The following is a 27,602-nucleotide window of genomic DNA, read 5'->3' as shown; positions in this document are numbered from 1 at the left end:
GATGGAGAATGCAGAGAGAGGGATGTCGCTACTTGCATGGAGGGCATTCGGCGACCTGAAACTGCGTCAAATGTTTCTAGTGTACGGACGTACTGTGTACGCTAGCCCATATTAAGGACACAGTCTTCCTTGCCCACTCTCCGAAACACGGATTTGGGGGGGTCGGGTGGCGGGCAGTGGATAACGAAATCTCGGCGCCTTCCGTTGCCCAGAGGGCCAGAACGGGCCGAAATGGATAATTACCCTGGATTCATGCCAACGCGAGGATGTCTTGTTCTTACTCGAGGAGGCTAAGCGGCAACCGGCGTCTCAATCGGCCCTCCTCCTCTTGTGGCGTAGTGTACACTACTATGTAATATTGGGTCTGCTGGACCTGCAGAGTGCGTCAACAAGTATGTACGCTAGTTATGTAGTGTACGCATGCGGTGGCAACCCCATTTGCTTACACCCCAAGTGCCGCTGCCAGGGAGCCGGTACCATCTGGATAGCCGAGGCCACGCCACGCCATGCATACATACATAGGTACGCAGTACCGAAGCGAGCTCGACGTACATACATCTGCCGTCCCGCTCCCAGCGTGGTGGGCAGCGCCAAGGACGCCAGCTCCATGCGCTCGGGAATTGTCGAGCAACCCGCTCTCTTATCGGGCCCCGACGGGAGAAGGCATGTCGGCAAGGGCGAACGGGAGTCCTCGACTGACATTGATAACCATGGTGCCTGGCGTCTCAACCTCGAAGACAGAACAAGGAGATGGGAAACTGATCAGAACAAGGAGATGGGAAACTGATTTGGTCTGGCCTGATGCGAGGAACAACTAGGCAAATCAAATAGATGCACACGGGTATTATTCGCCATTTGGTGTCCTCAGTCCGTCGCTGTGGTCAGACTTGGTGAAGCCGGGAGCGCGGATATGATGAGCCTTTGCCTGGGTGTGCCTAGCTCGGGGTAGAGAAAAATAGCAACAAGCGCACACTATTAGCGTACAAGTAAAAGAAAAGGGAGCTGGGGCGAATTCCGGGTCAATGTGTGCCGGGGGACCCACCGCATGCTTAGGTTGATTGGCTGGTTGGTAACTTATCAGAGTAGTGTAGCAGAGAGTACTACACTACGAATTCAGTCGGTTCAGTCGGCCTTGAAACGCCACAGCTCTTGCCTAAATTATCAAGGGTCACATATCGGTTCGCTGAGGCTTGGCCGGAGACCCTTGGTACTTTGAAGAGAAAGGGGTCACGGTCCAGGCCAATTGGAGTCCGTGACAACCGACCTGACCAAACTCGCGTTGCGGTCGAAAAACGATGTAGGGACGCACTCCGTACATACTATACATACATACATACATACAAACACACCATCGTACGTGTTATCCCTAGCGTACTACTATCCTTTAGTGTGTATTTTGGGTGGGGATCAATCATAGAAGGTCGCCGTCGCGATTTGCTCGACCCCACATGGACCCGGAAAGTATTGCCCATCCGGCTCCAATTCCAGGGATGCGCACGTGGGATAAGACAAGGTCCGGCGGATCCCACGGATCATGATTGGCGGTTCGGCAGCTCATCCGACGCCGACAGGCACAGGAGGGCCAGCATGTCCCGCAGCCATATAATAGCCGCGACACGCCGCGGAACCAACATCGACACTTCCTCTCTCTTCTCTCCAGCCCGTGGAACAGCTCGACAAGCCCCTCGCTGATCTTGTCGTCCTCCATGGCTGTCCTCTCTCTTCAACGCGCCCTGCTGCTCGCAGGTGCCGCCCTTCCGCTCGTTCAACAGGGCTTTGCCCAGACCATCAAGACTGAGGATGGGGAGGTCCTCCGTGAGTCGGACCCATTGGTTTGACGGAGAAGAGCTCTTCCGTCGTACTAACCTGCCCGATGCACAGCCGCCAACGAAGTTACCGTCGCCCCGGCCGCCGAGCCTGCATCCGAAGACGATGAGATTGCGGCGCTCCAGCTGACCGACAATGTGTTGGCCAACCTGACGGCCCACGAGCTGACCGACGTCGAGCTCTTCCAGTTCGGCGACGACGCGGACGCCGCCGATCCGACCCAGATTGCCAAGCGCACCGCTGTGGGCAGCTGCAAGACCTACCCGGGCGACTGGAAATGGCCTTCGCGCCTCACCTGGAGCGTCTTCAACCTGCTGACCGGCGGCGCCCTCATCGAAACCGTCCCCATCGGTGCCGTCTGCTACCCTAACAGCGGCGTGTACAACGCCGCCAAGTGCGCCGACATCATCGAGCACTGGCAAGAGTCCGCCACCCAGTAAGTTCTCTTCCCTGTTCTGCCGCCCCTCGGCTTCAGTTGCGTCCTCTGGTCTGACGCACTATGACCCCACTTTATAGCGAAGCCGACCCGACCTCCGTCATGTCTCCGCTCTTCCAGGGCGAGACGTGCATGCCGCAGAACGGCAACACGTCGCAGTGCACCCTGGGCGGCTTCCCCGCCTATGCCGTCAAGGCAACCAGCGTCTACCAGATCCAGCTGGCCGTCAACTTTGCCCGCTCGCTCAATCTGCGCCTCGTCGTCAAGAACACCGGCCACGATTTCCTGGGCAAGTCGTTGGGCTATGGCTCCCTCTCCATCTGGACCCACCACCTCAAGTCGATCCGCTTCCGTCAGTCCGTCAGGACGCCGTCGTACTCGGGCCCGGCCCTCGAGCTCGGCGCCGGCGTGACGGTGGGCGAGCTCTACGCGGCCGCCAACCAGTACGGCGTCACCGCCGTGGGCGGAGAGTGCAAGGGCGTCGGCGTCGCGGGCGGCTACCTCGCCGGCGGTGGCCACTCGCCCCTGTCGGGCAAGTACGGCCTCGGCTCTGACCAGGTGCTCAGCATCGACCTGGTGCTGCCCAACGGGCGCTTCGTCACCGCCAGCGAGACGGAGAATACCGACCTCTTCTGGGCCCTCCGCGGCGGCGGCGGCTCCACCTTCGGCGTCGTCACGTCCGTGACCGTCAAGGCGCACCCCAAGATGAAGTTCTCCGGCGTCACCTGGGTCATCAACTCGGGCAACGACACGGCCAACTCGGACGAGGTCTTCTGGCAGGCTATGTATGCCTACTGGTCCAAGTTCCCCGAGTACGCGGACCAGGAGGTCTACGGGTACGGCAACATCTTCCCGCGCGGCGCCCCCGGCTCCGGCTACACGTGGACCATGCTCCCCTGGATGGTGCCCAACAAGACGCTGTCCGAGTTCAAGGCGATGGTCCAGCCCCTCTTCGACGAGTGGACGGCCATGGGCTTCGAGTTCGAGCCGCAGTACTTTGAGCACGACAACTTCTACGACGCCTGGACGTCGCACTTCCCGACCGAGGTGGTGGCCAACTCGAACCTGCGCACCGCCTCGCGCCTCTTCCCTCGCTCGGCGTGGGACGACGATACCACGCGCATCGCCATGTTCGACGCCGTCCGGTCCGTGATCGAGGAGGGCTCGGCGCTGATCCAGTACAACATGAACCCCGCGGCGCCGGCGGGCACCCCGGCCAGCGGGGCCAACTCGCACTGGCGCGACGCCGTCTGGTTCGGCATCATGGGCACCGGCTGGGCGCCCGGCATCTCGCAGGAGGAGCTCGAGGCGGTGCAGCGCAAGATCACCGACGACTGGATGGGCCGACTGCGGCCCTACGGCCCGGGCGGGTACGGCAACGAGGGCGACGTCATGGAGCCCGACTTTGCCGAGGCCTTCTTCGGCACCAACTACGACCGTCTGCTCCAGATCAAGCGCACGGTCGACCCCTACGACCTGTTCTGGGCCCCGACCGCCGTCGGCTCCGAGCGCTGGAAGATCGCCGGCCAGCCCGACTGGCTGACGCTGCAGACCGGCAAGCTGTGCAAGGTCTCCAACTGAGGAGGACCTGTTAGGGAGGTGTCGAAGGACGTCGACGGGGATGGAATTGGCATTCGCAGTCTGACTCTGGGGAGAAGTTATAATTATATATAAAGTATCACTAGATGTACAAACATCGTAACCTTCATTTCACTCACCTAATTAATGGGACCTCCTTCTGTTTGTTTGTATGCAATGGTATGCGTAGTCAGTTCGTTTTCAGAGAAAGGAACTTCCTGAAAATATGACACCGCCATGGACTTTTTTTAATTATCTCTTCTGAGCCGTGACGTGAGTGTGCGAAACTGCCAGCACGTGCGGCAATCATGTTAACAAGGCCGATGGGTTGCAAAAACTTTTGCTCGGTTGGAGGGCGAGAGAGACGGCGAGAGATTTCAGACTGCGGTGGGCACCAAATTAAGAATATTACATACACAGGGCGGGAAAGTACGGATTACAGTACCTGCCTTCCCTGTCAGGGCATGTTGTGCGGGGAGGCCATAGCAGCGATCGAAGTGTTTGCCTCACTCTGGCTGCTTGCTTCATTGGTTCAAATTTGGTAGAGCTGGCAACTGCTTTCCTTCCTAACGAAGGTATTGCCAATGTCTTAAAATCACGTTTGTGGCTCACTAATTAAGTATAATCTAAGTACAGTACCTTACCTATTCGGCACCCCCTCCTGTTGCTGAGCATCGAGTCGAACGAAAGTTACAGGTTGACTACTCAACGCCACACAGCGCAGTTTCGTCTCCCGTTTCGGGAGCACGCCAGCATCAACTGAACGGTTGTATAGTGTAGCGGTTATCACTCCGGATTCTGATCTTCTCAGGACATTCCGGCAACCCCGGTTCGATTCCGGGTACGACCTAAACTGCATGTTTTTTCGTTTTCCTTGGTTTTCTCTTCTCTTGCTTTTTTATGCCACCACAAGTGGCCGTATCCCTGGGAACGGTGGAGATGGGAAATCTCTGATGGCGGGGTTTACTTTGACCCACCCCCCGATACTCGGAGCGCGCAAGCCGGCAGCCCCGCGGATCGCGCCAGGCCGGGACGGGGAGGCCCCGGTCAAATAGTCTGGACTATTGAATTTTTGGACGTCATCACAATCACCAGGCTGTCGTCGGAAGAACATTACCGGAACGAAGCGAGACCGATTTTTGGAGTATGACAGCTTTCCCGTATTGAACGACAGAATTGCTGTGATCACTTTACCGATGCGCGGTGAACAACAAGGCCAATCAGATCGGACCCCACATTACCAATCATTTCCTAACTCCGCTGCACGTCACTCGCACCGCGTCGTCGGCAACTCGCCGCACAAGCGACCGAGAACCACTAGCTCCTGCTCCTGCTGCACGTAGCGGGCAGGCGAAGGGCGTCAATGCGGGCCGCCGTAGGCTAAGGTATCATAGCCTGCGAAATGAAGGCTACCACATCCAAGCTCCGCGACTACTTCTCCTCAGCATGGCGGAGCGACCCGGCGGAGCGCAAGCTTGTGCGCAAGATTGATTTTTTCATCTTGACATTCTGCTGTTTAAGCTACTTTCTTAACTATGTAAGTCAATTTCTTGACCGGTGCCAAGAATCCTTGTGGGAGTGAGAAGGGGGAATTATAATCAACCCAGACTCACCGGGTAGTTCTAGCTTGACCGTACAAACCTCGCCAATGCCTACGTCTCGGGCATGAAGGAGGACCTGAACTTTAAGGGAAACCAGTTAAACCAGATCAATACGTGTTTCACTGTTGGGTAAGATTGAGCCTCGTCTCAAAAACGTTCCGCCACGGGCTACCTTAGCCTTCGTGCCACATTCCTAACCTTATTATCCAGCTACGTCCTCGGCCAGATCCCCTCCAACCTCAGCCTGCACTATGTGAAGCCACGTTACTTCTTCCCGGCCATGATGACCGTCTGGGCGGGGCTAACCATGGTTACTGCCTCGACTCACACGCCCGGGGCCGTAATGGCCATCCGCTTCTTCCAGGGCATCGCCGAGGCGAGCACCTTCGTCGGGACACACTACGTCCTGGGGTCCTGGTACACGGAGCGCGAGCTGGGAAAGCGCAGCGGCATATTCACCGCCTCGGGCCTGGCCGGCACCATGATCGGCGGGTTCATCCAGAGCGGCATATACACGAGCATGGATAACCGCCACGGCCTCCGCGGTTGGCGCTGGTTGTTCCTCATCGACGGCATCATCACCTTACCCGTGGCCCTGTACGGCTTCCTCCTCTTCCCGGACACCCCGGCCACCACGGCCGCACCTTACCTCACCCCAGCCGAGCGTGAGCTCGCCGTATCCCGACTTAGACAGCACGGGCACTTGCTCGACCCCGACCACGAGCCTGACCGCGAGCCCGGCGACGACGAACACGGCGACGACTCGCGCCCCCAATCACCAGCACAGCACCGAGAACCAGAGCAGCAGGACCGACAACAAGAGACGACGACGGCCACCACCACCTCCCCGTTGTCGTGGGCTTTCGCCAAGCGCGTCCTCGCCTCTCACGAGTGGTGGGGCTTCGTCGTGCTGTGGATTCTGGCCGGCGAGACCGAGTCCTTCTCCTCCAACACGCTGCTCGCGCTCTACATGAAGAGCTCCCCATTTAGTTCGTACACGGTCAGCCAGCTCAACAACTACCCGACGGGCGTCCCGGCCGTCGGTATCGTCTCGACCCTCTTCTGGGCAGCCCTGACGGATTTCCTCGGCGGGAAGAGATACATGGTCGGCTACTTCATCGGCGTCACCGGCGTGGCCACGAGCGCCATGATCCTGGGCGCCAAGGGCATGACGGAGCGCGACCCGCGGCGGGGGGGCGGCGGCGGCCGGGCGGAGGCAGTCGTGTTTGCCGCCTACTACTGGGCCGGCACCGTCTATGCCTGCCAGGCGACCTTCTTCGCCTGGGCCAACGATGCCACCAGGCACAGGGAGCCCGTCTTCCGCTCCGTCGTGCTGGCGGGTATGAACGTCGGGAGCAACGCGGTGAACGCGTGGTGGAGCATCGTGTTTTACGGCGCCAGCATGGCGCCCTGGTTCGAGGTGAGCAAGCAAAACCCACGGCCCTTAATTAGACGGCTGTTCCGATCTGTTTGTCTGTCCGAACCGACTATTATGAGACAATCCGAAATGGTCTGTCTGACTCGAGTGGCTGACTGGTTGGTTGTAATTAGAGGGGAATGTACGCCATGATCGCCACGTCGTTGGCTCTTCCGGTTTGGACCGCCGGCTTGTCGTTTGTCATTTGGAGAGCCGCGAGAAAGCGGCGACTGCGAGCTGTGACGAGTCATACGCACGAGGAGTCAGGAAAGGCGCCAAAGTCTGGGTAATTAGAGAAAGTTTGTCTCCACACAGTCGGCGGTTACCCTTGCCATAGATATCTGTACTGAGATGCATTCTAGTAGTTACATGACGTGACATACGAGCCCTCTAATTACCCGTGTTGCCATAGATATTACCATCTTGGGAAGTCAACATTGGCATGTTAGCGGACCAATTGTCCTAGTTTCGTCTTTCGCTGTGCATAGGAAGTCAGTGTCTGGTTCGAAGCTCTTCTAACAATGATGAGAGTTCGAGGACGAGGCTCTCATTCACCTCCACTCGTCCCTACCGCTGCGCTAGATTTCAAGTCAGAAAGCAGCGCCTCCCATGCGGCAACCGAAAAAAAGCGCAAGTCGTGATTCGTCGCGGATAATACATGTGTAATATAGCATTCATTGGGTGATGAGATGTTATAGACTCACTCGCGAGACTGCCAGTCTTCATCCTGTCATGCAAGACTGTTCCCGTTCAGTTCCACTCCGACGGACACGAGGGCCAACCACTAGCGGCAGAAGCTTGAAAAAGTAACTTCTTTTGGGGGGAATGCTCGAGCAGAGAAGAGGAGACGGCAAGCGGATCCTGATATCTATAATAGCTGCAAGTGAACGGGACCTAGCATTTAACAATGCTCTACATATGATCAAAAGGGGTGTCGACTCTTTCAGGTGCCGGTTGACAATGGATCCTTGCCACTCGCACCACGCTACTGAATCTATGGTCCAGCTAATTAAGTAAGTCCATAAGAGCGGAAGGAGGAGCTTTGCCTCCCATATCCTCGGATAGGAACTGTTAGCTTGCGGCCATTGAATGCCACACCCCGTATCTAGGGCCAAGATATTCATTACGAGGTATTTTGCTAGATGCCCTATTCAACCACGACGGTCAGGATGAACAACTCCCGCGAAGGGAGAACGATAGTCGGCGTTGGCTGGACGAACACGCTCGACGTGATACAACACCGGCCTTGCTGGTTCAGGTGCGGGATGCGGCAGAACACGGAGAGTGTTAGAGGGATTTGAGGGAGAAAGAGAGGGGAAGAGTAAAATAAGATGTACGATGTATATGATATCTGTCCGCTAGGACGGAGCAAGATGTCAACACTACATGTGGCTTGACTATGCGTGTAGCTGCAATCTGCGCGTGCTGTGTGCCACTGAGAAGGATCTACATTATACCCTAAGAGAGTACCTGTGGACAATGTCGTCTGCTTCATTACACATCGGATGCAGGGTCCTAACTACAATCACACTCCGAGGCTGGTAGGCAGTACTCCACGGTGGAAGAATCGTCATTTGAACCGGGGCTGCTCCCGCCAACAGATACATTCCTGTGACGATTATTCCCTCATTTGTCGGCGACAGTAGAATTCAGCACCACAGACGGAGAGAAGTATGGCGCCCAATGACCACGTATATGATTTCAATGATCTCTCCGTTGCTTTGCTCTCTGAGGTACGGAGCACTTCAGCCTCACTCAACTCAAGCTTCGCTAGACTCACAGGAGGACCCGTGAGGAGGGCTGAATACATCGCTAGATCTGTACCCAATACACCCTACGAGGATTAATGCTTGGGGTTCTATTCGCGATTGACAGTCTACCTATAGGTACTCTCGAATAACATCCGTAGCTATCGGAAAAAGAATATAGTCTCGAGTCAGTCAGAATGGAGACGAGCCTTTCGACAATTTACAAACATCTTGACCGTGTTATTATACATCTGCCAATAATTAAGAGGCGCAGGTGTCTTGTTCGTCTGAGGTTCTAATTCTGAATCTTGAATCTTGCCTACCCAATCATGGGAAGGCCGAGGAAGAGCAAAACTGGGCATGATACTTGACGTGAGAAGTAATCATCAAGGGGCCTCGATGTGGACAGGGTGATGTGATTGAAGAAACCAATCGATTTCTGCAAATTCGTCTAAAGTGGCAACATTAATTAAGCTGCCGGCCCCTGCGATTTTTGCTGCGCTATGTAGGCCTGCACCTTGGGAAAGAAGTCCTTGATAACAACCGAGTCAAACATCTCCTCGATCTTGGTTACCTTCTCGCCGCTTTCGTCAAACCAGACAAAGAGAGCATGCTCATTGCTGTAGGGCCCGACCGGCGTGTCGGCCTTGGAGAGGGCATAGATGGCAGCCTTGCCCTGGGCCGCGTCGTGGACGACGTTGTGTACTGTGAGCTACAATCGGATGCCCCGTTAGGACGGCTCTTTCAGACACACTTGTTGTCCAACCCCTTCTCCCCCCCCCCCCCCCCCCCCCAAAAAAAAAAAAAAAAAAAACTCCCTGCGGGTCACAATAGCGTGCCTCGAACGCCGAGTGCGACTCTTACCTCGAAGTTGGACATAAGGCCCATGAGGAGCGGGAGGAATTCCTCCGTCTCTGGCCGCGAGCGAAGCGGCATCCCCGCGCTGAAGGGCAATGTCCTCATGGTGCAGTTGTCGGTCCAGGAGGTGAAGAAGGTGCCCGGACTCCACTGCTTCCAGGCTTCGATGAACTTGTCAAGCGTTGCCGCTTGGATTGCGGCCGGGGCAGGCATCGCGTGGTTGGGGGCGGGATGCTTGGGCGTGAACTGCAAGGTATTATCAATCAATCCCTCAGAGAACCGTCCGGATGAGCGGCTAGCACGAATGTTAAGTAGGTATGTAATTAAGGTCCCTTTATGTATTAATATGTACAGTATTATTAAGGCAAATTTACCCAATACATGTAGCAAAGTTGCTCTTTTTTCTCGCCGTTTGACCGTTATTGTTCCATCACTATCAAAACATTCCGAGACTAGCAATGTCTCCTTCTCGGGCAAGAATGGTTTAATGAATCGGTCCCAGGCCCGTCATTCCCGTGTTGTGTCGGAAATTTCGGGTGATACAGGCGGCGGAGTTACCGATTGAACTCAACAATACTTCGGGCGATTTGCGGCCAGGATTCCGATCCTGCCGCTCGCTCCACGCACGTTGGTACATACATAACTAACTACGGAGTACCGCCGCACGCTAATTTTCCTTCCCTCTCCCTTGTTTAGTGCAAAGCTGTCGGGGACTAGCCCCCAATTAGTTAGATGTTATACAGCCTCGAATCGATGTCGGAAATAGTAAGGAAGTGTTGAAGTTCAAGTCTCTTTTCGAGTGTGGAAGTGGCACGGACGGTCTAATAATACGAAACCTGCCTGATGTATGTACATACAGAGTAATTAACTAAAGAGACAGTCACAGCTTCTAGAAGGGCGGGGGAACATGACGATTATTCAATCCGAATCGCGCAATGATGCTCAGAGCCGTAACGGTGAAGATTTCGAGAATCTATCAGGGGAACTGGCACGCAGGGATGCTGACGAGCGCATAATTAAACTGTTACGGCCCCTTCATCTGCCTTGGACAAGCAAAAAGTGTCTCATATTATTATAATATGCACTGACAGGTAGGTCCCTCGGTACTAAAGTGTTCTCAAGCAAGAATGGGAGGAGAGAAAAACAATTAATTATAGAGTAGGTATCCAGATTTGTGTGCACTGTCACTGTCACAAAGATGGTACCCGATATGGCGGAACGTCCCAAGTCTTGGTGTTTGCTTAGTCTCAAGGGATGTGACGTTGCTTGTTTGTATTATGCAGTGGAGGTAACTGTTGGGATGATGACATTCATTAGGATTTCCCAAAATCATTCGCACACACACTGTGACCGGTAACTGATCTACTTCCGTAGGGAGCACTGCATGAAGGTTATCCGTCACCTTACATGATGTTGCATGGTTTCATGTTCTTTTTTCATCTTTTTCTTCCTTAGGGTGCCTGGAGGGGGGGGGAGGGGGGATGCATGTGCTCTCAAACTTGGCTTGCACTGATTTGGGGGACTACCTATGCTACCCTAACATCTAATTACGCTAGCTACACTATGTAGTAAGGTACTGTATGTATGTACATACCTTATCTGCCCGTCAGGTGGTAGCTTACTGGGACAAGCCCGGAAGTTCGGCCCAGGCGAGATCGAAACCGGCGCCAAACACCCACTTCTTGGACAGCAGCCGGTTGGGCTCGTCGATGATCTCGGCGGTACCGTCGTAGCACAACTGGGCCGTCTTGAGCCACATGTCGCCATGGACGGGGAAGTAGTCGGCGGCGCCGGGGGCCTGCTCGAACGGCTTGACGACGTCCTCGCCGTTCTTGAGGGAACGGATGAACTTGACGATGTGACCGTCGTCGTGCACCTCGTTGGCGGCGCGGTACAGCTCCTTCCAGCCCATGCCCTTGCTCAGGGTGGGCCGGTACTGGTCGAGCACTTGGGCGCGCAGCTCGGGCGCCGCGTTGGCGGCGTACCAGGCCAGGTCGATGCGCCCCTTCCACTCGACCAGGCGGGCCTTGTTCTCGATCGAGATCCAGTCCTGGCGCACCAGGATGTCGACCGCGAGGGCCGAGGTGACCATGTGCAAGTAGAAGAAGTCCACCTTGGGCACCTTGCCGGCCTTCTGCGCGGCCGTGGTGAAGGCGGAGCAGCTGATGACCTCGGCCAGCGCGCGCTGCAGGTTGTCGGGCGTGACCTGGAACTGGGCGGCGATGGGCACCAGCTCGTCCGCGGCACGCTCGATCATGCCCTGGCCGCGGAAGGGCCCGTCCTGCAGGCGGGCGGCGGCGCGGATCTTCGCGTTGGCCCGCACGGCCTTGTACAACTCGACGAGCGGCTTGGGCGAGACGGTGCCGGAGCGGGCGAGCGCCTCGGCGCGGCGGAAGAAGTCGGTCCAGATGAGGCCGGGGTGGTGCGAGGCCGCCTGCGCCAGGCCCTCGGCGACGATGCTGGGCTGGTGGAACTCGACGCCGAAGGCCAGGTGTATGAGCGGGTGGTAGAGACCCTCGTAGAGCTGGGCGAAGACGTTCTCGGCGACGGGGGTGCCGGCGAAGCAGTACTCGTTGACGACGGCCTGCCAGCCCTTCTTCTCGATCTCGCGCTCGAAGAAGACGAGGAAGTTGGTGTACTCGGGGATCTTGACCATGCGGGACAGGAACACGTCCGGGTCGGCCAGCGAGTCGATCGACCCAGGGGCTAGCGGGGGCAGGGGACGCTGCAGGATTTCGCCGTCGTCGTAAGCGCGGCGCAGTTGATCGGGCCCCCCGCCCATGGCCAGGATTGTGAGCAGGCTGTGGGGGATGTGGTTGTGGCCGGCGATGTCCTGGAAGTACATGTGCCACTCGTCATGGTTCTTCTGCAGGAGCTCGTTAGCGACCTCGAGCGCACCGTCGGCGAGGCCGTCGTCGGTACGAGCGATGCCCAGATGGTCGGGCGAGAGGCGGACCTGGGAGGCCACAGTCGTCATCTTGTCAGAAAACGGAAAGAGACGGGACGGGAAATGCCAGCGTTCGTATTGGTCAATAGCGGTTCAGGGCTGTGTTCCTGTCTTGAAGGAGGAATCTTACCTGGAACTTTTCTAAACTGGGCCCCATTTTATACCTTGTCCCGCTTTGTGCCACACGCTATTTGCTTTTACCCCGAAAGCCAGCTTACACATCTAACCTTGCCTTACACACACGATTAGGTACATTTCGGTCTCCGAACGGAGCTGAACATGCAGCCCCCATTTCTGCCTACCACGGACGCGGATTAAGCCGCCTCAGACCACTGCGGCTCGCTGAGCCTCATTACCGCCTGCCCCTATTTGTGATGCTTATCGACCCATGGGACCATCCTCTCATCCTCTATCGGCTGGAAATCGTCAACTATTTGCGGCAAAGCTGTAATCCCACTGACCAGGTATCCCTGTGTATCCCTGTTCGGCGACGACGAGTGCGGCGATGCTCCATCCATCATCCACACAAACGCCTCGCAAATTAGGGGTCATCGGGAGTCAGTATCATTATCTCATCCGATCAGGCAGCCTCATTGTCGAGCGACCGGGACGACTACTTAATGCCATGATGCTCTCGTCTCAGCGCCCTAGGGCCTCAGGGGCTCTTTCTCTCGTTCCCAAGCATCCATCGTTCATCGCCATCGCCTGCTACACTCGGCCAAAGTTTGCCTCCTCCTCCTTGTCCTCCTCCTCCTCCTCATGCCTGCCTCCCTCCTTCGTTTTCTCGCTCTGGCCGGGACGGCCGTGGGCCTGACGACCAACCACAATCACAGTCCGTCATGCCGGGTCCTCCCCGGGGATGCTGCTTGGCCCAGCTCAAGGGACTGGGCCAAGCTGAACAAGACACTCAACGGCCATCTGATCGCCACGGTTCCGCAGGCCTCCGTGTGCCACAAATCTCCGTTCGGACAGTATGATGCCCAAGCTTGTGAAGAGCTCAAGAGCAGCTGGGATATTTCGACAATCACTCAGTGAGTGTTCCCCCCCCTCCCTCTCTCTTTCTCCCACGCTCATATGGCACTTCCGACCCAAAGCTATACCGTGGCTAAACTGACTGACAATCAATGTGACTCAGCGTCAATGCCCCGGGTGACGTTCTCAGCCAGAACTTCCAGAACTATTCTTGCGTGCCGTTCACGGACCCGTCTCAGCCGTGTCAACTGGGCAACTACCCCAGCTATGTTGTCAATGTCACCGGCGCAGCCGACGTGCAGGCCGCCTTGAAGTTCGCACAGAAGCATAATGTGCGGATCGTCATCAAGAACACGGGTCACGAGTAAGTAGTCCATATAATTACATGTATGTACGTATATAACCCCCCCATGACTAACACCATTTTGCTACTAGCTACCTCGGCAAGTCCACCGGCAAGGGCGCCCTCTCCCTCTGGATGCATAACCTCAAGAGCACCAAGTTCATCAAGAATTACAAGGCGCCCTACTACAAGGGCCCCGCCGCCAAGCTGGGCGCCGGCGTCGAGGGGTTCGAGGCGTACGCGATGGCCAACTCGACGGGCCACCGGATCGTGGGCGGCACGTGCCCGACGGTGGGCATCGTCGGCGGCTACACCCAGGGCGGAGGGCACTCGATCCTCTCGAGCTCGTACGGGGTCGCGGCCGACAACGTGCTTGAGTGGGAGGTGGTGACGGCGGACGGGAGGCACCTGGTGGCGACGCCGACGCGGAACTCGGACCTGTACTGGGCGCTGAGCGGCGGCGGCGGCGGCACCTTCGCCGTCGTGCTCTCCATGACGGCGCGGCTGCACAGGGACGGCATCGTGGGCGGCACGCTGCTCGGCTTCAACGACAGCGCCGTCGGCAACGAGGTCTACTGGGAGGCGGTGGCGGCCTTCCACGCGCTGCTGCCCGACTTCCTGGACGGCGGCAACTCGTTCACCTACTCGGTGGGCAACAACTCGCTGACCGCGTACGGCACCATGCCGGGGGCCGACCGGGACGCGGTCGACCGGCTGCTCAGGCCGTTCCTGGACGACCTGGCGTCGCGGGGGATCACGCCGGTGGTGCAGCCGCGGGTGTCGACCAACTACTACGACCACTTCTTCACCTACCTGGGGCCGGCCCCCTACGGCAACGCCGCCTACTTCCCCTTCACCAACAGCCGGATCATCCCGCGCTCGCTCGTGACGGACCCGAAGAGCAACGCGGTGGTGACGGACCTGTTCCGCAACATCTCGCAGGTGCCCGCCTTCTCGCCCTTCTACTGCGACAGCTTCAGCGTGGCCGACAAGCCGCACCCGGCCAACTCGCTGCACCCGGCCTGGCGCACGGGCATGCTGCTGTGCGCGCCCGCGGGGTCGTGGGACTGGGACGCGAGCCCGGAGGAGATGGCGGCCCGGGACCGCTACGCGGCCGAGACGCTGCAGCCCATGATGGACGCGGCCACGCCCGGCGGCAGCGTCTACCTCAACGAGGCCAACCACCTGTACGCCAACTGGAAGGAGAGCTTCTACGGCGACAACTACGCCCGCCTGCTGCGGGTCAAGAAAAAGTACGACCCCGACTCGGTCTTCTACGTCAAGACGGGCGTCGGCAGCGAGGTTTGGGATGTGGACGCCACCGGCAGGCTCTGTCGCGCCTGAGAGCCTTGTTTCTTTCTGGAAAAATAACCCCCTGTATGTACGTCGGATCATATACATTATGTAAATTAGAAAGACAGGTTTAGACATTGGGGGAAAAAGGGAGGGGGTGGTATTAGTGTATTTTCCACATAGATTTTTTAGTAGAGGCTCGGGCTATTTAATTAGATTTCCTTTTTCAAACACACACATACATACCTCTATACATACATACACACCAGGCGTGCGTCGCTTATTTTCAGGGCATGTACCTACATAATCTGGACGAGACTCCGTAATACCCGACTATTCCTTACGCAGTCTATTCTGTAATAGTACAGTATATACGTTGCTCCGTCATCCGGTCTATGGAGTAATACGGAGCACCTCGTATTCTGAGCAACAAACGTACATACATAGTAGACAAACTCGGCGTCTAATTTTTCTACTTGACCTGACCCCATCCATGTAGAATGTGTAAAAATGGGAAACGCAAAAGCGACCATTCCGATACTGATTTAACAAAGCCTCATTACAGGATCATCATCATCATCATCATCATCATGCCGCCCCGCCGTCCAATGTGATAACCTTGCCATTGATCCATTCGCCCTCCTTGCTGGCGATGAAGCCGACGACGTTGGCGACGTCCTGCGGGAACCCGTTGCGATGCAGGGGCGAGGCGTGGGCGGCCATCTGCTGACGCTCCTCTGGGCTGTACTTCTCGCCGTCGGGGATGTAGTGCTGCGACACGGCGTGGAACATGTCGGTGACGGTGCCGCCCGGGGCGACCGCGTTGACCGTGATCTTCTTGTCGCCGCAGTCCTTGCTGAGGATGCGGACGAAGGAGTCGATGGCGCCCTTGGAGCCCGAGTAGAGCGAGTGGCGCGGCACGCTGAAGTCGCGCGACGTGTTGGACGAGGTGAGGATGATGCGCCCGCCCTCGCGCAGGACCCGGTAGGCCTCGCGCGCGACGAAGAACTGGCCGCGCGTGTTGAGGCTGAAGACCCGGTCGAACTCCTCCTCGGTCACGTCCTTGAGGTGGCCGAAGCTGACGACGCCCGAGTTGCTGACGGTGATGTCGAGGCCGCCAAAGTGCGCCACGGCCTCGTCGAACAGCCGCGCCGTCTGCGAGACGTGCCGCACGTCGGCCTGGACCGCGATCGCGTCCGAGCCCAGGCTCTTGATCTCGGCCACCACCTTGGCCGCGTGCTCGGCCGAGTTCGCGTAGTTGACCACGACTTTTGCGCCCAGCCGGCCCAGGTGAATCGCGATGGCCGCTCCGATGCCGCGGCCCGAACCCGTGACGAGCGCCACCTTGCCATCGAGCCGGCCGGGGACGTACGGAGTCGCCATGGCTCGCTACGAAAGAAAAATGAACTTGGTGCAGATAAATCGAGAATGGTAAACGGTGGCCACAAGGTTGATGGATCAATCAATTAATCAGGGGAGCGTCTTGCTTCAGTATACCTTGATTCTATAATTATTCCAGCTTTTAATAATCCAAGGAGCATTTTATGGTTGCTTCGTTCATTAGATGATAATTCCTACTATTAATTCTCGCATTCAACCCCCCGACGCGGACATCGACTCTCCCATGGGCCGGCTCGATGGGCGTACCGGGCGGTCTCGGAAGTTGCAAGTCGCAGCGGGTGTCGGGCCATTGATGTCCTTGTGTTTTGCGCAGCTCGGGTCATTCAACGGGCATCCCGCTTCCCGCTTTTTTTTTTTTTTGGGGGGGGGGGGGGGGGGGAATTCGAGGATTCCCTCCCGTTTTGTCTTCCCCGGGCCATTCGAACCCGAACAAAGACGGCCTGTGGTCACGGTCGTTTGAACAATTCTACATCTACAACAACAAAGCGCAAGACCGATGAATTAATTACAGTGAATTATTGAATGCCTCTAATTACCGCATCTGTCATAATTACATGGTGTTCGGATTCTAGATTCGACTACGATTTAACAGCAATTTTTGGGAACAGGCCAATCCAATCCGATCCTGTATTCTCACAGCACATACAATGCCCGAGAACACGTACACGCCGCCGCCTTACGAGGGTCAGTTTTATTTTGGAGTCCATGGCGGTTGGCGAGGATTGAATGAACCAAGGGGGAGCTGGGGCTAACACTATAAGGGGGGCGATGGCAGATATCATTGGCTGCCAAGCCGCAATCTTCGAGTGGGCCGAGAGTTTCGACTCCAAAGATTGGGATCGCCTTTCGAAAGCCATTGCTCCGACCCTCTACGTACGTGACTTGAATTTCCAAAAAGATGAACCCCCCCCCTCAAAAAAAAAAAAAAAAAACAACAAGAGAGAAAAGCTAACATGAAGGGAATGATAATTAGGTTGATTACCGGGCAGTCATGGGCCAACTGTGGGAGTCGATGCCGGCCGAGCAGTTCGTGGGCATGGCGTCGAACGAGAAGTTCCTCGGCAACCGGCGCATCAAGACTCAGCACTTCATCGGCGCGGGGAAGTGGGTGCGCACCGGCGAGGGCCAGATAACGGGCTACCACCAGATGCGCGTGGCTCACCAGAAGTACGAGGACGACGAGTTGACCAAGGTGCGCTATGCGGGACACGCCCACGGCAAGGCGACGGTGCAGTACCGCAAGGTCGATGGCGTCTGGAAGTTTGCCGGTCTCACGCCGGACATCCGGTGGACAGAGCACGACTATGACAAGATATTCCAGGACGACTAATTAATTCGAACAACCAAGCATACCTCTCGATAATTTGATAGAGAATGAAGCGCGATATATCTTGGACCCAAAACGCTGTTTAAGTTATGCTCCATTGAATAAGTCCTCACATATTCCATTCACTTGTTAATAGCATTTCTTTATTAATTCAGGAAGCTGGATTTGGAGTGCCTGCTTAATTACGACTTATTGCAGTAATTAGTACCTTAGTGTAACGTAGGTAAGATACTGTACAGTATTGTATGTATGTATGTACAGTAAGTAATATTTGTTAAGTGACATGTTAGAATCCTACCCCGGCACACGAAGCCGTAAATACGGTAAATCCGGCATGCTCAATAGCTACCCGACTACACGGTAAAAGACGGAGCAAACGGTTCACACCTAATCAAGCAGTGTCTAAACTCAAAGCGTTCTACGGAGTTAGGGCCATAGTGTATGGGTTAAGCCCGTGTTGCTAGAATCAATTTGACAGGATAATAGCCCCGCACGCGCTTCCCATCTGCAAGGAGCTCGTCCAGCTCCTTGTACAGATCCGCCAGGGGCTCGGGGAATTGAGACACGAAGGGAAACGAGCCAAAGTGCTCCTTGACCCCGGCCAGGTCCGTCTCGAAGCCCCAGCCTTCCAGCTCCTCCTCCCATGTCTCGACGTCGTCTGGCCCAACATGGCTGGGCTCCGTGTTTCGGTGCGCCTCTTCCGGGGGAAGGATCCCTTGAATGCCTCCCTGGCCCATGTTGATATTGATCCGCCGGGTGCCTGGGCGAAAGAGGGCTGAATCTGTGGGCGCCACATTGTACGTCTCCTGGGTGCGAGCCATGATCCGGGCCGTCCGGTCGGGCTTCTCAGCCGTCGAGAGGAGCTCGCGGCCGCCCTGGTGGCTGATGCGGGCCCAGAGATCCTGCAATCTCGCGTTGTAGAAGCGGGCGGGCCCGAACGCGGCGGCCGCAAAGGTCCCGCCGGTCCGCAGCTGGCGCGCGAGCGTGGCCATGGCGGCGTCCTGGGGCTCGGCAAAGTGCATCACGTTAGTCGCAAAGATCATGTCGACGCTGCCGGCGGCTATGTCGTCGGCCTCTTCCAGCCGCGAGACGCGGAAGCTGAATCCGTCCTTGCCGCGGAGGTGCTCGCGCGCCAGCTCGACGTTCTCGGCCACAACGTCCGAGACGATGACGTGGTCGAACCGCGTCCGCAGGACCGCCGCGTACGGCCCGTTGCCCGCCCCGACGTCGTGCACCGTGCCGAAAGTTCCGCCCTTCGCCTGGTGGTACTCGAAGATGCGGGCGAAGAAGGAGTTGGGCACCCGCGGCCGGCCGCGGAGGTAATTGTCCCAGAACTTGTCGCCCCGGGCAAAGATCTCGTCGTTCTGATGCATGACTTCTGATGGGTTAACAAACAACAGCACAAGAAAGAAAGAAAAAAAAAGGCAGCAGAGGGTATAATGGTATTAGTTACTTGAACGCAAAAAAAGTAGGCAAGCTGGGTTTTGTTTATAAATAAATAATATGCATAGGTAATAATCATAATAATATTTATCAACCATCAACAAGCCTGATACTTCACGACAAGAACCAAGACGAGGCCGTCGGGTGCCCGCAGCTTGTTGATGACGGTGAGCTTTCCGAATCCGTCACCCAACGAGTTTATTATGCCCAGCAGGTCCGCGAGTTCCACGGCGCCCCGGTTAGATAGTTGAAACATGCTGAGATCGCGGGCGCGGGCCACGGCCTCGACCTCGGGGTTCGGCATACTGCCGGGCTCGGGGAGTACATCTGCCGTCAGGACGAGCATGATGCCCCGGCTTGCGCGAAGCAGGCCGACGTACTCGTCGAGCTGGGTGCGGAGGGTGCGGCCGCCCTCCGCCCCGCCGCCCGACGGGTGAGGCGGTGTGAGGTGGATGATGTAGGCGGCCGCATCCGTTATTGGCTGCGGCATGCCCGCCGCGCGGTACGTTACGGTCACCCCGGGGTGATTTGCGCCCGAGCCGGATCCCGAGGAGCTGGGCGAGCCCTCTTGGCGGGGAGGAGCCAGGTGGTCCGCCACCTCGTCTTGGCAGAAGACGCCCGATAACATCCCATTCCACATGCTGACGGGAGCGGGCGATGGTGACGGCTGCTGCTGGGCCTTCCTGTCAATCTGCACCACCAGGCGGAGGTTTGGGCAGTGGTGTGCCAGGGCCCTCGCCAGTGAGGCAGAATGCGCACCGACCTGCCGCTTTCGGTCAGTTTGTGCAACGTGATTTGACAAAGGTATGGTGTGTATGTAAGTATGTAATGTAAGAGGTGTATGCAGGTAAGATATGTTAAAACAAACATTCCAGAAAATACGGAACATTCCTGTGTTGTGAAACCTGCCGACCCTTGTCTTTCGACGTCTTCCTTGACTCCGCTTACCTCGACGACACATGCATTGCCCAGATTCGACCAGCTGAGCCGCAGGAGTGCATTGACTACCTCGCTCTCCGCATGTGACCCGGACAGGTGTGCGAGATATGCTGACCACCCGCGGCGCATTCTGGACTGCTCCCGGCCCGCTCCCTGGGAGGAAGGGTCCTGCGTCGCAAAGGCCAGATCGAAAGCGCCGTCGGCGGCCGCGGCGGCGGCCGCAACCGCAGCGCCAGCGCCAGCGCCAGTAGGGTTGGCGGCAGAAGCACCGCCGAAGCGGTGCGTCGCAAACGACATTTGCAGCGCCGCCGGGGCCGCGCACTCAGCCATGAAGACGGTGGCGTCCAGCAGGGACTGGTTCGTAATGAATTGCGCCGACAGCTGCGTGTGCGCGACGTGGTCCGCTTCCGGCTCGTGCAGGAATCCGCGGCTGGCGGTCAGCCGAACCACTCGGGCCAGCTGCCCCGCCGGGACCCCTGCCAGATCGGCCAAGTCCTTGAGCAGAACGCTCTCTTCGAGCGGGATGCAGGCGAGGATCTGAAATTCGACCAGCCAATGGAGGCAAGCGAGGATCTCGACCTAGAACGAAGCCACGAGAGTCGGGAAAAAAAAAACACTTGTTAGTGAGTGGGCAGAAAGCCCTTGCGCGGCCAAACGAGGCGAGATAAGGACAAGAAAGAAGAGAACCACGTGTATGAGTAGTCAATAGTTACCTGGACAGCGAGATCCCGTAGGAACTGGGGCGCTCCGTTGATCGCCGCCCTGGATGCTCCCATGCCGACTTAACGCGTTCTCGAGCTTGTTGGGTCAAGTACTTGATCCGGACGCCTCGTTGGGTGCGTGGGTCCCGATTGGGTTGGTTTGCTGTTGCTAATCCTGGCCCTGATTGTGGAGGAAAATGATGGTTCGATTTTTTTATTTTTTTTGGAGCTAGGTTGCTTCGTCGCGGGGAGGAGAAGGGTCCAAGAGCCACAATGACGAGCCTGAGGTCAAGATAAAAGTACGGCATTCGCAATGCTACGCCTGCTGCTCAAGAACGGAAGGAAAGGTGGGCGGTGCCCATCGTAATAGGCAGTCGCGGTCCCGTTCATCTCCTCTCGCACAGGAAGCTTGTTCGGCACGAGCGCTGACTGCTGCAGCGCACGGAAATGCCATGCAGCTGTACCTACCTACCTACGTACTGCAGGACACCGGCCAGGAAGACCGAGAGCTACGAACCCGCGGTAAAAGAACCACAGGTACTCCGTACATACATACTTTACTGCATTAAATTGGGGGCCGCATGGGGAATTGAACATTTGTAGGAGCTGCTGAAGCAAGCGGTTGTATAATTAGATCGCCCTTTTGACCATTGTTCCTCTGACCAGGATGTTCCATCGTGGAATTCGGTGCACGTAACACACCGGAGAAAAGACGGCTACCTAGTACCTGAGGGAGGTACGGTAGCTTCGCTGACTGGTGGCGGGGAAAGAACGGACGAAATTGGAGTGCGCCCGCCCTGCAGATGAAGGTGTGGATGAAGGTGGATTGACAACAAGCTTCGGGTAGGACAGGACGGAACCTGAGTGCCACAGCCATCCATGCAGCAATCAATCCAACGGAATGGGAGAGGCCGAGCGTTCGGACAAAACATGGGATAAGTGGTACAGATCAGGCAGTAAGCACGCTTGGTGAGACGGTAAGCGACTACCTACCTACAAGTAGGTAGGTAAGCAGGTAGCTCGGTTGGCAGTGTGTTGCGGGCGGGCCCACGCGCCCTCGCGCCTGGGCTCCCATGGCACTGTTGGCTGTCACGTTACACACACACGGTGTTGAGTGAGCGTCTTGCCTTGTTACTGACGAGTTGATGATTGCCCCCGGATTCCATGGATTTAATCATCACTCTATACCTGCTTTTTCCTTATCCGTAAGGATATTGTAACACGGTGTGTAATAGTTCCTGCTAGGAGAATTGGTGCAAGTTCCCTTCTTTGTTAGATGTTTTGAATTATCATCACGTTGGCCAGGTAATCACATGACAAGACGTCTGGGAAAAAAAAGAAAAAGAAAAAAAAGCTTGGCACCGGGCTGGGCACGGATGGAACTCCTCTGGTTTAATAGAGAGATCAGCTTGGTTTGTATGTGCTCACTGGTATGCTCACGCAGATGTGTTGAAGTAATTATTACTTTAAATTCAAAAAGAACAGTTTAATTATTGGAGCCAAAAACCTCCATCAAAAATAGGAAAATAATACCTTGTATTCATCAGGTCTCATGGAGAGTTAGATCCCTCGAGTGACAAACTACCTTAGCTACATGCAACCCTACGACCAGTCTCCGTCCAAGAGATCCTCCACACGCTTGCCCTCCCGGATCAGCTGCTGTATTTCCTCGAGGGTCCAGGGGGTGAACTTGTGGCCCGGCGGGAAGTTTGTGTTGACGAACTCCTCGCCGGCGACGAGGTGGGCAAACGCCTGGCCGTACTTCTCGTACGCGTAGGCCTCCGGGTCGTGGCGGAAGACCCACTTGGGGAAGCGGATGCGGACCTGCTTGGGGTCCTGCTCGATGGCGTCCCAGTTGGCGGTCGAGGCGTTGAGGAGCTGCGAGTTGACAAAGGCCATCTTCTGGACGCAGCTGACACGCTGATAGCGCAGCAGGTTGTACACCTTGGTGCCGAGCGGCGCGGCCCGGGCACCCCCGGCGCCGGCGGCGGCGGCGAGCTGCAGACAGGCGGCCAGGGTGACGGCGTCCTCGAGCGCGAGCGTGGCGCCGGCGGCCGAGGCGGGCACGCTCGAGTGGGCGCAGTCGCCCAGCTGGACGACGCGGCCGGCCTTGGAGGTCCACTCGGGCCGCAGGTTGCGCCAGAGCAGCGGCCAGTGGACGATGGAGCCGGGCGGGGCCGACCGGATCAGGCCGGCGATGGCCGGGTCCCAGCCGGGCACCCGATGGAGCACCTGCAGCACCTCGTCCGGGTCGACGTCCGGGTCCCACGACTCGGCCGGCTCGCTGCTGCCCTCGGACAGGAAGCTGTTGCGCGGCGTCAGCCCGAAGGCGACCAGGTCGTCCGACACGAAGAGGCCCATGTGCATCCCCGGGCCGAGCCAGTACTCCTTGGTCTGGCCGGACCCGCGCGGCCACCGCGCCTCCACCGCCGGGTCGCCCGCCGCCAGCTCGCGCGGGTAGGCGCAGCGGTAGACCGACATGCCCGACGACCGCGTCGGCATGTGCTCGCCGGCGACGAGCAGCTCCGACTCGGACCGGAACGCGTCCGCGGCCACGACGACGTGGGCCGCCCGCACGCTGCCGTCCGCCACCACGACGCCGGCGACCCCGGCCTTCTCGTCCTCGAAGTAGCGCTCCACCCGCTGGCCGTACTCGACCCGCAGCCCCAGCCGCGCCACCTGCCGCAGCAGCATCCGGTAGAACTTCTTGCGGATCTGCACCGGCCCCACGAACGGGTGCTTCTTGCGCTCCGCCGCGTGCTCCGGGTCGTTGTACGTCGGCTTCGACGGCCCGTAGATGACCTCGCCCGTGTGCCGTACGTAGTACATGGGCGCGTCCACCTTGTCGGCCTCGATCTCGCGGTACATGTCGGGCCAGTGGCGGAACACGGCCACGGCGGACGGCTGGATGATGATCAAGTCGCCTGCATAACAAAGTAGGGTGAGCTAGGGGGGTTATTTGAGAGGGGACAGAAAAAGGGACAGAGAGAGACAAAGAGAAAGAGAGAGAGAGAAGAGGGTTAGGGGAGAAGGATGGACATACCGCTGTAGTTGGGACCGGCGCTGCGCTCGAGGATGCCCACCACGTTGTGTCCCTTTCGCCAGCACTCCAGTGCCGTCATCAGGCCGCCAACCCCGGCGCCCACGATCAGCACATTGACGTGCGTCTCTGGGTGCCGTTTAGGGAGGCCATCGGGGCTGGTGCCGACCCATTTCTCAGGGTCAAACTCATGCCTGTCGCCCTCGACGATGAACGTGTGTCCGTTCTTTTGTCCGTTCTTCATGATATCAGCTGCAGCCCGAGTGTGATCTATTCTATAATAGGTACCTAGCCAGACAGATCACGGATTGGACGATGGCGAGGAAGCTAAAGAACCTACCTACACAAAAGCCCTGCTCTCCCTTCAATATAATCATGGCTAATGCGAGGTGAGAAGGGAGATAAAGCCCCGGAGCCCGTCAAGGAAAGCCCCGAACCCGAGATCTCCGGATGTGGGATCGGTATATATCCGCGTACCTGCCGGTGGTCGATTCACACACTCACACACGGGGTGGGGGAGTCGCAGTGGAACATGGCCAGAACTGTCCATTCTCGGTGGATTTCTCGGTCTTTGTGGAAGCATGGTAATCATGGCATTGTCCAATAGAACTGGGGCTAATTATTACATGCAATGGCGGTGATCTGACGATCTGACGGTCTCAATACCTAAGGTACCTTAGGTACGGTAATGTGCGAGTTCTAATCACTCAAAGATTGGACAATCAGCAGAGATTTGCGGTTAGTCTAGTTTTTTTTTTTTTTTTTTTTTTTTTTTTTTTTTTTTTTTATTGAGTTGGCTCTTCTAGCTGCTTCACTGCAGAGGCCGAGATCATGAAGAATAGCGTAGATAAAGAGAATCGGGATAAGCATGCCATCGTGACTTGACCGGATCCTCCCTGCTACCCCCCCCCCCCCCCCCAAAAGAAGAAAGAAAACATCAGTGAAAATATTGCGTTTATTTAGTGGTTCGCCGCCATGACCTGGCACAGCTTCGCCGGGCCGCTCTCATCGTACGACAACAACAAACTCATCCAAGTCAACTTCATGGCGGCCAGGCCGCGGGGGTGCGCGTCCTCCTCGAAGGCGACGAGCGCCTTGTCCAGGCGCTCGTCCGCGAAGCCGGTCTGGCCGCCATCGTCGGCGTCGGCGTCGGCCAGCTTCTCGAGCTGCTCGGCCAGCGCCAGGCTGTCCGCCATCGCCGTGTTGACCCCCTTGCCCGCGAAGGGCGTCATCAGGTGGGCCGCGTCCCCGACCAGCGCCAGACCGGGCGTGTGCGGGTGCGGGAACGGGTCCAGGGGGAGCATGTAGAGCGGCCGCGCGTCGACGGGCAGGTCCGCCGGCTGCGACTCGCTGGCGACCGTCAGGAGGTGCTTGAACTGGTCGGACCAGCCGGCAAAGTAGTCGTCGTCCGACAGGAGGAGCCCGAGCAGGTCGGCGTGGGTCTTGGGCAGGGCGGACAGCAGCGGATCGGCGTCCAGCTGCGGGTTGGGGCCCACCTGGTCGTTGTGCGGCTGCTGCTGCTGCTGTTGCTGCTGCTGTGCGAGAGCCTCGCGGGTGGCCGCCTGCGTCTTGGAGTGCAGGAACAGGTACAGGCGGGAGGTGCCGTGGATGCCGCGCTGGGAGAGCAAGACCTTGTTGTCGCCGCAGACGGCGAAGGTACCGCCGCCCAGCAGCTTGTGCAGGTCCGGGTGCTTCTCGGCGAGCGGGGGCAGGTCGATGGTCACGGAGACGACGCCCGAGTAGATGGGCTGCGGGGCCCCCGGGATGGCGGCGCGGACCTTGGACCAGGCGCCGTCGGCGCCGACGATCAGGTCGAACGACTCGCGCGTCTCGGGCGCGTCTCCCCGCTGGAACGTGACGGTGCGCGTCTCTGCGTCGACCGAGACCACCTTGGTGCCCCATCTGATGCGCTCCTCGGGCACCGCCGAGAGGAGGAGCTGGTGGAGAGCGTTGCGCGAGATCTCCGGGCGGCCCTGGCCCGGGTGGTCCAGGAAGACGCGGCCGGTCTTGTCAAGGATCGTGGTTTGCTCCGTGCACCCGCTGTCGATCTTGACGAACTTGTCGTATAGGCCGATCGTCTTGACCACTTTTAGGCCAAATTCCTCCTGGAGGTCCAGGTTGCCCGACGGGCGGTTGACCTCGTCAGGGTCGGGGCGTTGGCGACGCTCAAAGATGGTGAAATTAAACCCATGTTTGCTGGCAGCCAGGAGGGAGCCAAGAGTGAGCCCGGCCGGGCCAGCGCCGATGATGGCAATCTTAGAGTTCGACGGAGGAGGCATCGTGAGACTGGGGTGCTGAGACGAGGGAGATGAGAGTTACCTGTTATTGTCAACCACCAGCCATACTGCCATGGCCTTGAGTCATTGTAATTTTTGGACTTTATACATATATGAGTTGGCTGTGGGGTGGTTGGTTCGGGAGGTATTCGTTGTTATTTACCTGGCAAGGAAACGCCCCGAAGCTGCATGCAATCGCCCGAGTGCAACACCCAAAAAATTGTGCGAAAATCTCGCTCTGGCGAGCCGAATTAGGTAAGTACAAGTACGCACAAAAGAGCATGCAAGGAAATATATTTGATTGGAAATAAAATTGCCGAATACGATGATATGATAATTAAGATATGATGTAATGATTGCCAGGTTCGCCGCCCCCAGAAATTGCGGTTCTATTCAATTGATGACGCTTTTTCCACTGTTGTGCCTCCTGGCACAAACGGCGTCCGAACGGTGTGAGGCGAGAAGCACCACCCTCATCACCGTCGGGGAGTATCTTACATACACCTCTTCAGACCGGAGAAGTCTTGGCTGGTCATTGGCATTGACCCAGTCAACTCGCAAACTTGATCAAGAGCGGTCCCAGCACGAGCAGGACGCAGGTGTTGCGGACGTGCATCAAAACCTTTGTTCCGCGAGGGTGTTCCAGGAGAAGCTTCGTGTCCGCCATGCCCGCCGTGGACCAACACAGGAAGAAGATGCCCAACAGCCGTCGTTCTTGCAGATAGGTCATGATGTAGATAAAGAGACCCGCGCCGATGTTGCGGCCCGTCGACGACTGGAAGAAGACGACCTCTTCGCGGGTTGCAGTCGGGAGACCAAAGGTCTTGGCCACTATGAGCAAAACCGATAATTAGCTGGGTCGCGGGAACGGAGGATTGGGGGTCAAGAAATTCATCGTGTGCGGGGTTTGCGTACAGGAGAGAGGGTTCTGCAAACATCGGACCCCGGTGTATATGAGGAGCGTCGCGACTGTGACAGAGACGCCGTCGAGAATATATTGGATAGTACTAGATGACATGTCGGGGAGCGCAGTTGGAGAGAAGGGGATCAGGTAATTAGGTTACCTAGAGAGGAAAGCAGAGGGAGAGAGAGCGAGAGAGCGAGAGAGCGTGTGGCTAGACTATAATTAGCCAGGATGTTGGCAGGTATGTACTTAATAATTGTTGGGGAGGGGCTCGGGATTCGGGGCATTGTCTCGCGGTCGGTATCGCAGCACATGACACCCATGGGTGCTTACGCTAGGAGTACAGGACAGTAATATCGGAAATCAATCGTGGATTGTTTAGCGTTCCGGCCGTTGGATCATACCACTCGGGCCCCAAGGGATCGGGCGTGGCTTCTCTATAAATGATCATGAGGTGCCCATAAGATAATTAAATAACGGCAACAGACATGTCGTCGTCGCTTCAGGTGTAGATCCGCACCTGCATCCACACTGATCGACCTCGGACGCAA

At 57.3% G+C, this 27,602-nt stretch overlaps 12 protein-coding genes and 1 non-coding gene across 13 annotated transcripts; 5 read left to right on the top strand and 8 right to left on the bottom strand.

The window, feature by feature from the left end:
* Positions 1-1,706: 1,706 nt before the first annotated feature.
* On the top strand, positions 1,707-3,844 carry MYCTH_66783 (FAD linked oxidase-like protein; the record flags this gene model as incomplete). The annotated part of the gene is made up of 3 exons (XM_003663571.2): positions 1,707-1,815; positions 1,882-2,263; positions 2,344-3,844. 3 exons carry the CDS (start codon positions 1,707-1,709, stop codon positions 3,842-3,844), a joined length of 1,992 nt encoding a protein of 663 aa, XP_003663619.1.
* A 762-nt stretch (positions 3,845-4,606) lies between these two features.
* MYCTH_t87 lies at positions 4,607-4,691 on the top strand. Its single transcript has one exon. It is a non-coding gene; the product is annotated as a tRNA-Gln (tRNA).
* Positions 4,692-4,895: 204 nt separating this feature from the next.
* Positions 4,896-7,309, top strand: MYCTH_2305642 (uncharacterized protein). Its single transcript, XM_003663570.1, has 5 exons — positions 4,896-5,378; positions 5,468-5,571; positions 5,653-6,862; positions 6,994-7,158; positions 7,222-7,309. Exons 1-4 carry the CDS (start codon positions 5,244-5,246, stop codon positions 7,147-7,149), a joined length of 1,605 nt encoding a protein of 534 aa, XP_003663618.1. The 5' UTR covers positions 4,896-5,243; the 3' UTR covers positions 7,150-7,158; positions 7,222-7,309.
* A 1,767-nt stretch (positions 7,310-9,076) lies between these two features.
* Positions 9,077-9,678, bottom strand: MYCTH_2060683 (uncharacterized protein; the record flags this gene model as incomplete). Its single annotated transcript, XM_003663569.1, has 2 exons — positions 9,077-9,319; positions 9,472-9,678. The coding sequence occupies 2 exons, from the start codon at positions 9,676-9,678 to the stop codon at positions 9,077-9,079; spliced, it is 450 nt and encodes a 149-aa protein (XP_003663617.1).
* A 1,107-nt stretch (positions 9,679-10,785) lies between these two features.
* MYCTH_2305640 (uncharacterized protein) lies at positions 10,786-12,522 on the bottom strand. The gene has a single exon (XM_003663568.1). The coding sequence runs from the start codon at positions 12,440-12,442 to the stop codon at positions 11,084-11,086; it is 1,359 nt and encodes a 452-aa protein (XP_003663616.1). The 5' UTR covers positions 12,443-12,522; the 3' UTR covers positions 10,786-11,083.
* A 415-nt stretch (positions 12,523-12,937) lies between these two features.
* MYCTH_2305637 (uncharacterized protein) lies at positions 12,938-15,300 on the top strand. The gene is made up of 3 exons (XM_003663567.1): positions 12,938-13,443; positions 13,548-13,748; positions 13,820-15,300. The coding sequence occupies exons 1-3, from the start codon at positions 13,172-13,174 to the stop codon at positions 15,069-15,071; spliced, it is 1,725 nt and encodes a 574-aa protein (XP_003663615.1). The 5' UTR covers positions 12,938-13,171; the 3' UTR covers positions 15,072-15,300.
* Positions 15,301-15,608: 308 nt separating this feature from the next.
* On the bottom strand, positions 15,609-16,403 carry MYCTH_2127410 (uncharacterized protein; the record flags this gene model as incomplete). The annotated part of the gene is made up of 1 exon (XM_003663566.1): positions 15,609-16,403. One exon carries the CDS (start codon positions 16,401-16,403, stop codon positions 15,609-15,611), a length of 795 nt encoding a protein of 264 aa, XP_003663614.1.
* Positions 16,404-17,169: 766 nt separating this feature from the next.
* On the top strand, positions 17,170-17,822 carry MYCTH_2305635 (uncharacterized protein). The gene is made up of 2 exons (XM_003663565.1): positions 17,170-17,294; positions 17,395-17,822. Exons 1-2 carry the CDS (start codon positions 17,190-17,192, stop codon positions 17,749-17,751), a joined length of 462 nt encoding a protein of 153 aa, XP_003663613.1. The 5' UTR covers positions 17,170-17,189; the 3' UTR covers positions 17,752-17,822.
* A 372-nt stretch (positions 17,823-18,194) lies between these two features.
* Positions 18,195-19,121, bottom strand: MYCTH_2118765 (uncharacterized protein; the record flags this gene model as incomplete). The annotated part of the gene is made up of 1 exon (XM_003663564.1): positions 18,195-19,121. One exon carries the CDS (start codon positions 19,119-19,121, stop codon positions 18,195-18,197), a length of 927 nt encoding a protein of 308 aa, XP_003663612.1.
* Positions 19,122-19,288: 167 nt separating this feature from the next.
* Positions 19,289-20,906, bottom strand: MYCTH_2118764 (uncharacterized protein; the record flags this gene model as incomplete). The annotated part of the gene is made up of 3 exons (XM_003663563.1): positions 19,289-19,954; positions 20,140-20,709; positions 20,844-20,906. The coding sequence occupies 3 exons, from the start codon at positions 20,904-20,906 to the stop codon at positions 19,289-19,291; spliced, it is 1,299 nt and encodes a 432-aa protein (XP_003663611.1).
* Positions 20,907-22,433: 1,527 nt separating this feature from the next.
* MYCTH_50396 (uncharacterized protein) lies at positions 22,434-24,115 on the bottom strand (the record flags this gene model as incomplete). Its single annotated transcript, XM_003663562.1, has 2 exons — positions 22,434-23,755; positions 23,875-24,115. 2 exons carry the CDS (start codon positions 24,113-24,115, stop codon positions 22,434-22,436), a joined length of 1,563 nt encoding a protein of 520 aa, XP_003663610.1.
* Positions 24,116-24,787: 672 nt separating this feature from the next.
* On the bottom strand, positions 24,788-26,315 carry MYCTH_2305633 (uncharacterized protein). Its single transcript, XM_003663561.1, has one exon. The coding sequence runs from the start codon at positions 26,148-26,150 to the stop codon at positions 24,831-24,833; it is 1,320 nt and encodes a 439-aa protein (XP_003663609.1). The 5' UTR covers positions 26,151-26,315; the 3' UTR covers positions 24,788-24,830.
* A 382-nt stretch (positions 26,316-26,697) lies between these two features.
* MYCTH_2127404 (uncharacterized protein) lies at positions 26,698-27,165 on the bottom strand (the record flags this gene model as incomplete). Its single annotated transcript, XM_003663560.1, has 2 exons — positions 26,698-26,978; positions 27,063-27,165. The coding sequence occupies 2 exons, from the start codon at positions 27,163-27,165 to the stop codon at positions 26,698-26,700; spliced, it is 384 nt and encodes a 127-aa protein (XP_003663608.1).
* Between the last annotated feature and the right edge of the window lie 437 nt (positions 27,166-27,602).

This window comes from Thermothelomyces thermophilus, chromosome 3 (genome assembly GCF_000226095.1).
Source record: "Thermothelomyces thermophilus ATCC 42464 chromosome 3, complete sequence".
Lineage (NCBI taxonomy): Eukaryota > Fungi > Ascomycota > Sordariomycetes > Sordariales > Chaetomiaceae > Thermothelomyces > Thermothelomyces thermophilus.
This window is presented reverse-complemented; position numbering and strand designations above follow the sequence as displayed.

Excerpts from the sequence above, each read along its gene's own strand:
- MYCTH_2305642 (XM_003663570.1), top strand. The coding sequence starts at position 5,244 with ATGAAGGCTACCACATCCAAGCTCCGCGACTACTTCTCCTCAGCATGG. Across the intron at positions 5,379-5,467 it reads TAAGCTACTTTCTTAACTAT|CTTGACCGTACAAACCTCGC; the intron begins GTAAGTCAATTT and ends GGGTAGTTCTAG. Across the intron at positions 6,863-6,993 it reads GCATGGCGCCCTGGTTCGAG|AGGGGAATGTACGCCATGAT; the intron begins GTGAGCAAGCAA and ends GGTTGTAATTAG.
- MYCTH_2305640 (XM_003663568.1), bottom strand. The coding sequence starts at position 12,442 with ATGACGACTGTGGCCTCCCAGGTCCGCCTCTCGCCCGACCATCTGGGC.
- MYCTH_2305637 (XM_003663567.1), top strand. The coding sequence starts at position 13,172 with ATGCCTGCCTCCCTCCTTCGTTTTCTCGCTCTGGCCGGGACGGCCGTG. Across the intron at positions 13,444-13,547 it reads GATATTTCGACAATCACTCA|CGTCAATGCCCCGGGTGACG; the intron begins GTGAGTGTTCCC and ends AATGTGACTCAG. Across the intron at positions 13,749-13,819 it reads ATCAAGAACACGGGTCACGA|CTACCTCGGCAAGTCCACCG; the intron begins GTAAGTAGTCCA and ends TTTTGCTACTAG.
- MYCTH_2305635 (XM_003663565.1), top strand. The coding sequence starts at position 17,190 with ATGGCAGATATCATTGGCTGCCAAGCCGCAATCTTCGAGTGGGCCGAG. Across the intron at positions 17,295-17,394 it reads CCATTGCTCCGACCCTCTAC|GTTGATTACCGGGCAGTCAT; the intron begins GTACGTGACTTG and ends AATGATAATTAG.
- MYCTH_2305633 (XM_003663561.1), bottom strand. The coding sequence starts at position 26,150 with ATGCCTCCTCCGTCGAACTCTAAGATTGCCATCATCGGCGCTGGCCCG.